Source organism: Schistocerca piceifrons, chromosome X (genome assembly GCF_021461385.2).
Source record: "Schistocerca piceifrons isolate TAMUIC-IGC-003096 chromosome X, iqSchPice1.1, whole genome shotgun sequence".
Classification (NCBI taxonomy): domain Eukaryota; kingdom Metazoa; phylum Arthropoda; class Insecta; order Orthoptera; family Acrididae; genus Schistocerca; species Schistocerca piceifrons.
Window position 1 is genome coordinate 551,017,597 of NC_060149.1, and position 15,443 is coordinate 551,033,039.

Sequence of the window (15,443 nt, forward strand, 5' to 3'; positions counted from 1 at the left end):
CTTGTTTTTGAAGCTGATCATTCTGTGTTTTGAGCTGCTCGGCAACGTGTGTTTTAACCTGATTATTCTGCCCTGAAATTTGTTTGGTTAATTTTTCAAATAAATCGTTCATGCTTAAAATTTTCACACTGTTTTGTTCTACTGAATCGGTGTATTCTGATCCTACTTCAGAAGTTTCTTTCAGTTCTTTCTTTATCTGTGGTGAATCAAACATGTCAGTGGATTCATTCACATACCCACTATCATCTACAAAGCCACCCTCTACTTCCTGTTTTATCCCTTGCTGTGTTCGAGACGATCTTGACATTTCAATCTGTTCGTTAACGTGTTCATGATATTGTATGTACACCAATTGTCTTCCGCTAACGCCATCTGTTATCTGGCTGCGTAAACTCCTGCTACTGCCAGCCGCATTTTCCATTACGCTCGGCCATCTACCGTGTCTACGTTCCTGTCCATACTGAATGCCAATTACACCTCTCCACTGTACTTGACGTTCACTGCTGTTTACTTTACTGACTGTTATTGCAATTTGAGCCACTGAACATCCACTGTTCGGTATTCACGTTAATTTGTGACCGACAACAACTGGATGTCCTGTCACCGGGAAGCCACTTGTAACGTCTACGCTCGGGCGTACGTTAACTCTTTAAAGCCTGTACTATGATAAGTTGACGGGCTTCACCTTATAAGAAAGGATTTTAGTAAATATGTTGACCGCGTGTACCTGAATGGAGGCAAAATCAGATTTACGCCCACTCAGTAACAACAATGATACGTCAAGCAAGTCTAAAGTGCAACTACACGTTAGGACGGGCAAGAAACATACACAGTAGATGCTACCAATTGTTAATAATACAGTCGCCAGCCTAATTAGGCATTAAGTGAGTTTTTTCCTTGTACAAGTGGATGTACGTACAAGCATAACAACACGTAGTAATACTGCATTATATGGTAAATTTTAGAACCAGAAAAATCTACTGAATTAATATTTTCCCTTTCTGTATTAATTTGGACAAACTATAAATACACAACATCACACTACAATGATTACTACAAACTGCGTTTTGTCTATTGATCTGACTGAAATCGGGCATAGGTTTCCCTAGAAATAGCACTTTTGAAACATACATACAAGGTCAATTTTAATAAGGGTAAAACACTGATAAATTTAGGTTTTATATTGACTTTAACTTTGCAGGTCAAATCGGTTCAGTACACTCCAGAATTTAAATGAATAGAAAAGAAAAGAGTAGAGGGGGGGGGGGGGACCCTGAAACTGTTATGATCACTGTATTGCAACTATTAACTATTGGAAACATTAATCACTCAAGATTTACAAAATATGAGTTACTACTCTTTTTGTCTTATTACTTCCTCATTTAACTACCATTATTTTTGTCTCAAATTAATTAAGCTTCATTACTAAACCAGTTCCAAAATTAACTTCCAACTTTGTCAGACCTTTGTTCTTTGCTTATATTTTCATTAACAATAAAGCTCCTTAAAATTCATTCTAGCATAAAAAGGTCTGCAGGAAATTCTTATTAACATAAACTTTACATCTTCATATCGGGGCACTCGGATTGCACAACATGTGGAAAGGACCCTGTCTAGGTTAGTGATAAGGATAATTAATTGATTGGACAATTGTGGTAAAAGTTAAGTTGTTATTGAACAGTCAGGAACAAAATTAACACTGGTCCACACGAATACAATTCTAAAGATTCGACCTGTTCGTGTCGATGCGGCGGTTGGCAGGTGGCGAGATGGCGAGGCGCACAGCACACATACAATCACAGCTATGGCTCTTGGTGTATCGGCACTTTGCTTCTTCTTAGCGTTGTAATCCTTTTCAATTCAGTGCCTATAGAAGATAGCCATGCTGTGTAGTCGTCAGAAACGGCACATCCGAGGCTCAATGAAACCACTTTTTCCAGGATAGCCTCCTCGATCCGGAACGTGTTCCTCAGACCGATGCCCAACTCCGACTGTTACTACTGCTGAGCCCGTTATGTCGTGCCGCGCCTGTGTGCATTTTCCCGCGCTCGCCTGCCATCCACCTTTTACCGCTCCCCTCCAGACAGGGTATTCACCAAAGGTTTTACATTCCACATATCCTAATACATTGTCTACGTATGGACCAGGCGCACAATTACGATTTTAAACATGTTACAATAGATTCAACATGTGTTACACTTCAATTCTGTTATAGCATTTCCTGAAATTTGACATAAATATTAATATTCACATCGAAAGTTGCTTACATTTTCTTTAACATAATGACACAAAAAGAAAAAGCAATGAAATCAAAACATTGCTTACACTAATTTATCGAAAATCAGAAGAAAAAATTATTATTATATGTACAGTTGTTGTTGTTATAAGTTCTATGATTATTGAGAGCTCAGATGGAAAAACAGTACTAAGCAAACAAGGGAAAGCTGAAAGGTGGAAGTAGTATATAAAGGATCTACACAAGGAAGATGAACTTGAAGACAATATTATGGAAATGGAGGAGGACATAGATGAAGATGAGAAGGGGGATATGATACTGTGAGAGGAATTTTACAGAATACTAAAAGACCTAAGTCGAAACAAGGGCCCTGGCTTATATGATATTCTGTCAGAACTACTGACAACCTTGAGGGAGCTAGCCATGACAAACCTCTTCCATCTGGTGTGCAAGATGTTTGAGACAGGCAAAATACCCTCAGACGTAAAGAAGAATGTAATAATTCAAATTACAATTCCAAAGAAAGCAGTTGCCGACAGGTGTGAAAATTACCAAACTATCAGTTTAATAAGTTGTGGTTGCAAAATACTAACATGAATTCCTTACAGAAGGTTGGAAAACTGGCAGAAGCCAACTTCAGGGAAGATCAGTTAAGATTTTGGAGAAATGTAGGAACACACAAGGCGAATCTGACCCTATGACTTATTGTAGAAAATAGGTTAAGGAAAGGAAAACCTACATTTATAGCATTGGTAGAGCTAGGGAAAGCTTTTGATAGTGTTGACTGCAATACTCTTTTTTAAATTCTGAAGGTAGCAGGGATAAAATACAGGGAGTAAAAGGCTATTTACAACTTGTGTAGAAAACGCAGCAGTTATAAGAACCGGGGGACATTAAATGGAAGCAGTAGCAGGAAAGGGAGTGACCTCAGGGTTTTAGTCCATCCCCAATGTTATTCAGTGTGTACACTGAGCAAGCAGTGAAGGGAACCAAAAAAATTATGAGTAGGAACTAAAGTGCAGGCAGAAGAAAGAAAAACCTTGAGGTTTGTCAATGACATTGTAATTCTGTCAGAGACTGAAATACTTGGGAGAGCAGTTGAGCAGAATTGTCAGTGTCACAAAGGGAGGATATAAAATGAACTGCAGCAAAAGCAAGACAAGGATTATGGAATGTAGTCTAATTCAGCCAGGTGATGCTGAGGGACTTAGATTAGGAAATGAGACACTTAAAGTAGTAGATAGGTTTTACTATTTGGGCAGCAAAATAATTGATGATGGCCGAAGTGGAAAAGATATAAAATGTAGACTGGCAATTACAAGAAAAGCGTTTCTGAAGAAAGAAATTTGTTAACATTAAATGTAGACTTACATGTGAAGAAGTCTTTTCTGAAGGTGTTTGTCTGGAGTGTAGCCATGTATGGAAATGAAACATAGACGATAAACAATTTAGACAAGAAAAGAACTGAAGCTTTTGAAATATGGTGCTACAGAAGATTGCTGAAGATTAGATAGGTAGGTCACATTATTAATGATGAGGAGATATGGAGTAGAATTGGGGAGACAAGAAATTTGTGGCACAACTTGACTAAAACAAGAGCTCAGTTGGTAGGACACAATCTGAGACATCAAGCGATCACCAGTTTATGATTGGTGGGAAGTGTGTGTGTGTGTGTGTGTGTGTGTGTGTGTGTGTGTGTGTGTGTGGTGGGGGGATTATGTAGATGGAGACCAAGAGATGAATACAGTAAGCAGATTCAGAAGGATGTAGGTTTCAGTAGTTATTCAGAGATGAAGAGGCTTGCGCAGGATAAAGTAGCACAGAGAACTGTGTTGAACCAGTCTTTGGACTGAAGGCCACAACAACAACAACAACAACAACAACACAGGCTCATAGCAACTTGATCTATAACATGTCATTACTTAGAAACCACAGTGGTAACCAGAACAAATCAAGGATTACTGGACAAATTAAGACTGTATGTAGACCATAATCCCAGGGAAATTATTTTGTGACATAGGCTGTTGACCAATATTGGCACTCTTGAGGTTCAGTGTAAAATGTGATAATTTGTCAATGCTCTGTATACATTTGGTTTGGTAGCTCATAAACATCTTTTTCAGTAATATACTCTGTAACTGTAAGTAAGTACTATGTTAAACAGACAAGGTAGAAGAACTGTCACATCTAATTATGATAATCAGCAGTAATGTGTAGTAAACTTTGTAGCACATTGTGATATATACTCATGGGAGGGATTTAGATTTTAGTTGACATTTTATGTTATGACGATGTAATCCTTATGACTAGTACCTATATTACTTTCAGAGTTAATTAGACTGAAGTGCATCTGTCCGTGTTTCCATTGATGTTATGTAGTAACCATAAAATGCAAATCATGTGTAATTAAATTACTAAAAAGCAATTAACATTTGTCAGTATGTGTATGTTAATGTCTATGTGGTACTGACAATTGATCTTATGAATAATTGGTATTTTGCTGCAATGCCTCAAATGCTTCATTGAATAATCTTTGACCTGCTCTGTTCTGTGTATGGCTACACTACGCACCAACATCTATGAGGTTAAATGGATATATATTTTACATTTACATAGCTACTATTAGGGATGGAACAATGTACGTCTGACAACTGTTATTTCGACTATGCAAATGAATAGCTGAGATGGTCCTATAAGTACTTTGTTACAGTAATGTAAGATATGATGTATTTAATGCTGTTTCACAAAATGGCTGAATACTTTAATGTTATAGACTTTGTCATATGTGTGTTCTTGTTCTTCTTTGGTACAGTGGACCCAATGATGGACTGATCCTAGATTGAAATCAGTTGTCTCTAATAAAGTATAGTGATACAGCTGTGTATTGCATAATGTAGTTCTTAGCAGAAATGAATGAGTTCATGTTCGATATATTGGGTGTTAGTGATGAGCAGTGGCAGGAAGAACAGGATTTTTGCCCAGTTCAGTAGAGGGTTAACACAAACCCAAATGGAGGTATTGCATGGGTAGGTATAGTAATGAACAAGAAAGTAGACATGCAGGTATCCTACTCTTAACAGCGTAGTGAACAGATCATCAAAACCCAAACAGAAAGAAAGCCACAACCCAGTGCAGTAGCATATATGGGAAGATCATGTAAGATATTTGTAATGCTGTAACCAGTTTTGACAAGCTGTATTCAGGCACTATCTAATAAGCATTTCAATTTGTGGAATTTATCAAGACCTTGTGTAATTATCTTGGTGGATATTGCAAGTTGAATTGTGTATGTATTACATGATTTAATTACTTGTAAATAAACTGATTGATATGTGTCAATCAAAGACACAGTTCTCAGAGTTTTTGAACACATATGTTATTTCATTTGATCACTCTGGTGTGGTGTAAACTTATTGAATGAGTTGGATGTGAGGTCCGTCAGTTATGCAAAACACTGTTTTTCTAAGTAACCAAACATGTTTCAGCACAACTGTGCCATCATCAGTAGGTTTTCGTTTTTATTTATTCTGTAATGTGAACATTTTTGTTAAATGATTATAAAATTATGTGCATTTTTGCCTCAAACAACAGATTGTTTCTTTTTGTAAATATCTTTACATTTGGTGTGTATGAATTTTCTGGATCACTTGTGGGTTAATTATTATGGGTAGCTTGTCATCTGCAACCAAACGATGTTGATGAGAAATTTTTTTTTGCTGGAAGTCAACCTATCTTCTAGAATATAATTCAGTTTTTCGTGATGTTTTCGCGACTGTGTTCATTTTTACTTATGTTTTCGTGTAACAGGTACTTTCATTCTCCGCATAATGCTGAGGTGTTGTGATGCACACATAACTATAACAAGTATTTTTCACAAATAACGTACTAAAACACTTTTCACCAGAACACAGTGTGATTTTGGTTTGTTGTGTGTTCCAGCCCAGTCAGTGTTCATTTGTTCACCAGTTCTGGTGAACACCTCAGCATTATGCGGAGAATGGAAGTACTTGCCACACTAAAACATAAGTAAAAACAAATATAGTCATGAAAGCATCGCAAAAAACTGAATTACAGTTTAGAAGATAGGTTAACTCCCAGCAAAAAAATTTTCTCATAACATCGATTGGTTGCAGATGACAAGCTACCTGTAGTAAGTAACACACAAGTGATCCAGAAATTTCATGAACACCAAATGTAAAAGAAACGATCTGTTGTTTGAACTAAAAATGCACACATAATTTTATATTCAGTTAATGTTCACATTACAGAATAAATAAAAACAAAAACCCACTGATGATGGCACAGTGGTGCCGAAACGTATTTGGGTGCAGAGAAACGGTGTTTTGCATAACTGGCGGACCTCACATCCAACAATTTTAACCGCAAACACGGCCAATACAAGGAGCTGCAAATCAAAATGATGGTTATTGAATGAGTGTAGTGTTGTGCAATTAAGTTATGTGCATGTTCTGTGGATCATAAATGTGTTCTCCTGCTATGATATGGAACATGTCAGTTTAACTATTGTAGTGTCTTCTTAGTGGAAAATATGACTACATGATGACCATTTGTATGAATTCCTATGAGTTTTTATTTTTTTACTGTACATCGGGATATTTGGAATAGGAGTTGTCAAGCAGATATGATCTCAATTTGTGCTTGAAATTAGTTTTATTATTCATTAAATTCTTTACATCTATCGGGGGTAGTTGAATGATAGCATATATCATTTCTCTTTCAAATAATGAATTTATGAATGTTGTTTTGAGACTGTGATTGCTAATAACAAACTTCATAAGAGAGTAAATATACTGAAAGACTGTTGTCAGTACTCCCAACTGCTTAGAGAGCTATCTGTGAGAGATTCTTGAGTGAACACCATATATAATCCATATTGTAGCAGCTGGGGTGAGTGAGTGCTGTGGTGGGTGGCGAGGCTGACTGTGATAGATCAGGATGTCTGCAATTCACCACTGTGGAAGTAGCTGCAGTGGTGTGGTCTGAGGTCGTGATTGGGCATGGAAATAGTATTGGTTCAAAAAATCACTTTATTTTGTAACAAGCTACAGCAGTGAAGTTGGTACTGAGAAGTCCTATGGAACTAGATGTGTAAAATAAGGCAGCCAATGCCCTCCATGACGTAGGCTGGCCTCATCTGGTGAAGCATGCTGGTGCCAGCGGCAGCCTGGCAGACAGATAGTAAGTGGAGTTTTCTCTCAGGCAATGGTGGCAGCTGGCAAGGTAATGCCATCAGTATGGTGGCTATAGTGCTGAATCAGTAATGCAGTGGATTGGTGTGAATCAGACAGTGCACAGCACCTGTAGCAGATGGCCTGCCCATGTCGCTCAGTACAAAGAGTACCAGGCTGGGGTGTATTAGCTGCCTCACTTGGTATGGCACTCAACATTTATTTTATAAATTTAACACTAATAGTGATATCATAGTGACTTTGAAAAATATTATCAATTTGTACTGCCCGGGGTACTCCCTGAACTCACTAAAGAAGCTGCACTGTTTTTCTCACCTAGTTGTAGCTGTTGAGGCTATAAAAGTATTACTGAAATAGAGTAGTGCCTTTTTTGTCCATCTATGTGAAATATATAAAGATCAGAGTTACAGAAAATTGTGATGTACCGTTACACCATATTTATATATATTATTGATTGCATAAGCAACTATAGATATAAGATAACAGGCTGAGCAAACATGCAATGTTTATGCAAAACTGTCACAAACTGTGTAAAACTTCACAGACTTGCTACGTTCTAATACAGTTGAGGTGGACCTCACTCATCCTGAAATGTGTTGAACATCCAAGATTTCATTCTGAATAGCCTGTTGTAGAAGTCTTTTCTTGTATTTCAAAATTATTAGGGAAATAGTAAATCTATGCTTGTTACTCATTTGTCATTTTCTATTCACCTCACATGCTTATTTTATTTATTTATTTATTTATTTATTTTCACTTCTTCTTGTGTTTTCAGTTGGAAATCTTCAGTCCAGTGCAGCCCTTCAGTGTGCAGACTGTGAGACAGCTATTGTCATCATAGATATGCTCTTAACACTTGGATCAAGCCAGGAACATTCAGTTAGTATGTTAGCAGTAGCCCAGTCCCATTGCCCAATGCTCAAGACTGAAGAATCACAAGAAGCTTCACGTAATAGCTCAGCTGGTTTTGTTATTTTTGCCTCTGCAATAGGAAAAACTCTAGATTTTCTTGTGAGTGATAGAAACTCTGAAGATAATTCACATTCATTGTCTCAGTTTCTCCCCACTGATATCTCCCTTCCTGTTGTTATAAGTTCTGTACTCTATCCACTGAATGTGAATGCAGCAATGGAGCTAGTAAATTACTGGTCATCTATGCAGAATGCTTTGAAAGAATTTTGTAGATGTAAAGATGCAGACATTAGAAGAAATGAAATGCAAGAAGCCATAATTACACGTGGAAACTACCTTCACAACACAAGTGCACACATTTGTTTCAGAAAGTTAATGAAGATGTGCAATAACAACAGAACAGAGAAGGGTAAGTAAAAATCATTCAGATATTGCTACAGTTAAACAAGTTATGCAGTAACTAATGGACAAGTTCATAAATGTATGAAGTTAGTAATGTAGCTAGATCTTCACTGTAAATGTATATGTATTTTACTACTGAACAGAAACTGAGTAAGGCTCTAAGTTAAATGGTAAGCAAATTCCATACAAATATTAACACCTGATGTGATATGTATTCCATTCAATGATAGTTAAGGAATTATATTATGGTCTCTTAATACAACTCCAGTTCATTTTCTTCTAACAAAATACCTCTCTTACATTGTTACATTTGGTCAGTTGTAAAATAGAATAATTATTAATTCACACCCTCTAATTTCCAACCAAGAAATAATAAAAGAAATTGCTCTTACATTAGTTCCAAGAAATGTCAGTTCTACTAATTGGCTCTAAATGATTAACAGAGTAAAAAACATGCCCACACACAAGGCAGGAGGAAAGCAGTAGTGAAGTAATGCAACCAACAAATTATTTAGCCTTGGCATGTAGCACTATCTACCACATGTGGTTAAAACGTTCATTTTCCCACACTATAGTAGTGTTAGTTTTGTATGAGGTCACTGTAGATGTTATACACCATAAGTTATGGATATTTATATTTGTCCAGCTATGAGGAATATCTGGAAAGCAAGACTCCAAAACATTTGATACACAGATAAATGCATATTTATACATGAAATTAAGCCAAATTTTACAGAAGTATATCACAATTTTTCCATCTATTTGCTGTTGTGTTGTGAGTATTTAACAAAATAGTGTATCATCTTATGTATGTCTATGCTAAACGTCCATACTGACAAGTCCCTTTACATTTCATACATTCTATCACTTCCTAGTTTGTTGAAAAATGTGTTACTCCCATGTACTCTTTGAAAAATGTGGGACACAAGAATTCACTTGGTGATTGATTGGGAGTATGTCCATGACGATTGAGAGTATCCCAGTCAAATATGTTGAGGAATGTAATCATTTGTTTGTACTGTGTGGGAAAAAACATTATTGTGCCATCTTCTCCTTCTGTTTTGAGTGGTATGACCAAGCCTTCTCATGATCTTGCTGTGTCTGTTGGCATTTATGGAATTACTTGGAGTAAAAAAGTCAATCAACAAAATCTCTTGTCAGTCACAAACTAATTTTGCCAATATCTTTTTTATAGACTGTTGCTGTTTACATATTATTTTAATAGAGTCATCTCTTAGGTGCATATAAGTAATAATATTTTTAAAAGAACTGAAGTTTAACAAAACTTTAACGCAGCTGGGAGGTGTCTCTTTTGAAATAGGATGCAATTCATGAAATTTATGCATACTGTGGAACACCATTTATCCAAAGTGCGGAATTTTGATTTTTCTTACTGGTATGCGACCCAATGTTCTTCAGCTCCATCGAATGACTTCACTGCCTTTTTCATTCGAATTTGTAGTGGCCACCAAGGCTTCATACTCTGTCACAAAAGAGTTGAGAAATTTTTTAAAATGTGAGAAAATCTTAATAGAACTGAACATAATTTGTTTTGTATTGATCCGTTGATATTTTGAGTACCCATCAAGTCCAGAGTTCTGAAATTGTAGTTTGTTGGTTACAACACTGTACTTCTGGACACAGTTTTAGCAGTTACATGACAAATTTTACAAATAAAGAGTTTCAGTCGGTTCATAAACTCAACCAATTTTGCACTGACATGTCTCACTCAGTGACACAGACACTTCGTAACCTTACCATCCACACATGCTGCATAATTATTAAATCTTTTTCTTGTCATTTGATAAATGATAAGCCCTAAAGTTCCTCATTCATACATTTCTCCAGCAGATTCTAGAAATGATATGTTGTAGTGCATTTAATGAGGATTCTGAAGCTCAAAGTATTTGACACTACAACAGTCTTGTCTACCACTACGTAATTGTGAGAGAGTGGAACTAAACCTTAACTCTGGTATGAATCAGCTGTGGCATTGAAAGAACTGGAACAGTTTAAATACATTCAGTGAAGTATGATTGTCTCCGGTCTATGCATGTCTGATGGCTTTTTGTACACTTGATGCTATGCAAGAAATGTGTACTGAGAAATGTAGTAGTGTATGAAGGTATCATATGGCACCACAGCAGGTTCTACATAGCGCAAAATTTTCTGCAAAGTTTTCTGTTCTTCTAGTGGGCATCACCTTGTAGTCAACATCAGTGCTTATTCCCAATTCATTAGTGGAACCTGACTGTTGTGACTGATGGTTCAGTCTCTGGAAATGTGACTTCTACATGTGTCTGAGCAATTACATATTGCATATTGAGAATACATTTCTGGAAATCTGAATGACACAGTGCCAAACATATAATTATTGAAGTAAGATATCATGATTTGATTGTGGGAAGGACACCAGTATTCCGTCTGTCATGGGGGAAAAAAATCTGTTTTGTAACCGAAGAGTTGGTCCTGCTTTCTTTCTTGCTTCTCAATTATATTTTTGGCTTCTTTTTCTTCTACTTGTCTGTGCATAACCAGGAACAGCATATTCTGCTTTCACCATTTTGTTTTGAGAATTATTTCATTTTATTTATAATTGCTGGTGAATAACAATAAACCAGTCCCCTGTTAAGTCAATAGTGGACAATGGTAGACTTACTTAGACTTAGTTGCTAGGTAGCATACTGGGTGTCATGTTTCTTCCAGTGAACTCAGTCAGCTGCCTCCTCACAGTTCATGCCCATGCATTGAAGATCCTTTGCAAAAGCTCTTTTATAGGTGTTAAGAGTTCTTCCTCTACTTCTGTATCCATTCATTGGTTTCAACAGCAGTGCTGATTTGGAGATTCTTTCATCTTTCATCCATAAAACATGCCTCATTCTTCTTTCAGCAATGATTTTCTGTAGGCTACATAGACTACCACTTCTCAGCACTTCATTATTCGAAACATGTTCACCATTACTGATCTTCAAAATTCGTCTTGACCATCATTGGTGTAAAACATTGGGCTTGTGTGCTGCTTTTGCTTGCATTTTCCATGTCTCACATACATTTACGGCCATCAGTAGGATAATATACGGCTCCAGCTGAAGCTTTGTGGACATAAAATCTAATTGCCATATGAATCACATTGGTTGGAAAACTGCAAAAGCTTTCCCAGTTCTGCTGCTGCTGTCTGCATCTACATCCCCATTATTACAGATAAAATAGCAGAGGTACAGAAATTGGTCAACACCTTGCATTATAATTTGAGTAGATACATTTCAGCTTTTTATGCACATTGTTTTTGCTTTATCACCATTTTAACCTTACGGAACAGGCCATTCCAGCTAGCTTCTTAATCATTAATTGTAAATTTTATGGTTTTTCTGCCAGAAGAACATCATCATCAGCAAAATCAAGATCTCTAAGCCAGAACTGCTCAGTCACATGTATGTCCATATTGGAGTTGCCCACAGTTTTTCTCATTATGAAATCTATGACAAATATAAAAAGCAATGGTGACAAAATACACTCTTGTCTGACACCTGTCAGAATGCTAAAGAAAATGGTGGTCCCATCTTCTGTTCTTATATAGAAACTCGAGAGTAGATATAGGTTCCTGAAAACACTGATGAGATAGTTAGGGATTCCTTATAGGCTTACAATATTCCACAATGATTTATCTTTGTTACTGTCAGATGCTTTTGTAAAATCAATGAAGTTTAAGTGCAGTGGGCAGTTGAAGTCTATGCATTGTTCTGTTATGTTCCACAGAATAAACAATAGCATTAAACTATAACTAATTGAATTTTTAACCACTGATTTACAGCATATGAGGATAAATTTTAAACTTAAAATAATGATTAGAAAGCATAAAGAGAATACATGGTGCCTAGTACAACAAAATGACATGAAAACTAAAACAAGTAACAAAATGAATAAATAAAATGATAAACGTGTAGTTCTAAGTTCCATTTATGCATTTCCCACATAATTTTCCTCTTCTGTTTGTTACAACCTTGCACTCCAACTGAAAGGCCTCATCTATTATTATTACTTCTGCATTATTTCTATGTAAGCAAAACTCCGGTAGGTGCTTCCAATGAAGGTCTGTACTGTCGCCATTGCTAATGCTATGTGTCATTAAGTTTACATACAGAATGATGTAAGAGTGTGAATAGACCAAAGTCTGTAAGTAGACGAGCTCTTCTTTAACAGTGGTGGTTTCACTGCGGACGGCAAGACAGGTTGCTGATATGGAGGTGGTAGTGATTTTTGCTGCTGTATTTTTTAAGACAGTGTAGGTATAACCTTTGCAGCAGGTGTTGTGCAGTTTTCCTCATACACTGGCATCACTCTCTACTGAATGGGCACTGGCTATTTTAGCTGTCCATTGCAGTCTTCAGTTAACAATTTTCTTCTTACATCTTAACAGTTCAGTTTGGTTCACTACAATGATTAGCCAGTCCATAAATCAAGATCTCTGACCTTTTTATGGTAAAGTGATCCCCTGCCCGCTACCTCCTTTCTAAGGAAGAGGGGTACAATATCTCTGGGGACACCAATTTTTCAGCACTCACAGATTTCTTCCGTTTACACCTGTATTTTATAAATTTATTTTAGGTATGGACTCAGTGCTATCAGATGCCAATCTTCATGTATGGTTAGACCTCTCCCTGTCCTAACATACCTTGTTGGGTACAGTTTTTAGTAAAAGATTCAGACAATGAGTTGATACAACTAATAAAGTATGCTTTTGTACGATGGGAGATGTAAACTTCATAGACCATAACTCTGTTGTCCCACTGCTGCTGCCACTTCTTTACCCTCTGCACTTCCAAGAAGTGAGGTCCTAATTTTCCTTTCTCAATTTGTATTTATTTTAACTCTGGTTATCCTAAAATACCCAAGGCAAATGCTGGGATGGTTTCTGTAGAACACCCACAGCTACTTACTGCCTCGTTCTTGTCCAATTTCATCTTGTGCCCCATCTCTAACAGCCACGTGGTCTGTAGAATTTGAATCACTATATTCTTTTTTCAATCCTATAATTGTTCATTTGCCTCCATTCTCTTATCCCTTCCTAAATGGTTGTGTGTGGTCGGTCGCAATCATCTTTTTGAACCAGTACAATGCTGCATGTTATCTTTATTGTAATATTTATTGGAGTTATCCACCAGACTTTTATACCACCAGACTTTTGCTGGAGTAACACAACATTCCAGCCCTTATTCAGCACTTCCTGTAACAATACTGTTGTGCCCATACACTAATTTCAAAGAAATATGGAGTTAAATCTTGCAGCAAAGTGTATGTTGAGGTATCTGTGTACATGACCTCTAACTTATTTTGTTTTTCATCCATAGAGTTGGATTTCTAGTACATGATTGTTTGATATATGTGCTGAATATGTACATTACTACTTGATGCACGCTAGAAAACTGGAGCTAGCCCTTTAGTTTCCAGATAGAACCAAAAGTGGGTTATTTCTGTAGGCAACTATGCCCTCTGCAGTGTGTGAGCTCTTTGTTGTAATTAAAGGCTTACGGTCACAGTTACTCAAAACACTAACAGATTGATGCTGTAACACATTCTATAGTAATTTTGCGTGTTATTTTGATTCTTTGTCATTCATCTGCAGTCCTCCCTCTACAATAGTTCAGAAAACAGTGAAGGCTCTCTTAATAACATTACCAATGTCTGTGTTATGTTTCATAATTGGAGTTGTACTCTAGTTAAACTGTCTGAATATCCTGGTGCATTCCATCATCTATTGATTTACCCCTATGAAAACCAAATTTCACTGATATCATAAAACTATCTTTTTCAAATGCCACTGTGCACCATTGCGAAGGTTCCTGGCTGATTAAAAAAACTATGCCAACGTGGGCGTTAATCCTGGACCCTTGCCTCCCATGTGCAGTGTTCTTACTGACAGAAGTTTTCCAAACATTGTCCAGGACACACCTCACAGCTTCATTCAGCAAATAACTTTACAACTGAGTCTATCAAAGCAAGAGGTCTTGCGACTTTTGAGTTTTTCTGTTGCGTGCTGAACATCCTCTTGTGTGCATCTTGTTTAAGATGGTTGTTCATAGCCCACAAAACTTCTATGTTGCCTTCAAGCACAAGAGACTTTTTTTTAGTTCTGCTATATAATATTCCCTTCCCTTTCTTTGTTATTCAATGTACTTAGTTAATTTGGTTTGGAAAAATGTCAGTTTCAGCAAATTTGTTATTTTGTTTGGGATAACAGTCTACTTTCTTACTGTGATGACACACAATAAATGAAGTAGAAGACCTCCTACTTCTGGGATTGGGATTACTGGATGGATGGGCAGCACAATTGGAAGACACAAACTCATGATCTTCACAAGCTGAACACAGTTGCTTTTACAGTCAAAAAATTGTCTACCATGATGGGATAAGGTTCAACAAGTTCACTCTGCATACTTTCATACTTAATATTATATGGGGAAGCAAGTTTGTGACTGGATTGAGTATTTCTTGGCTGAAATGACACAGCTTATCATCTCAATGGAGATTCCCAACACATTTAGAACTAGCTGGTGTTGTGACCCTTGCTATTCTTGTTGTACAGTACCTGGTGTCGTCTTCCCCCCCCCCCCCCCCCCCGGCCCCCCCCCCTCCTTGTGAGTATGTGCTTGGCTACCACCCACAGTGCCACAGCCTTTGTAGCG

The 15,443-nt window shown here is 37.0% G+C and overlaps 1 protein-coding gene across 1 annotated transcript in view; it reads left to right on the forward strand.

The window, feature by feature from the left end:
* Nucleotides 1-15,443, forward strand: part of LOC124721170 (zinc finger FYVE domain-containing protein 26) — a 423,927-nt gene that overhangs the window by 155,873 nt on the left and 252,611 nt on the right. The window contains exon 16 of the mRNA XM_047246006.1: nt 8,222-8,767. Within this exon, the coding sequence (XP_047101962.1) occupies nt 8,222-8,767 (546 nt within the window). The remainder of the gene's footprint in view (nt 1-8,221; nt 8,768-15,443) is intronic.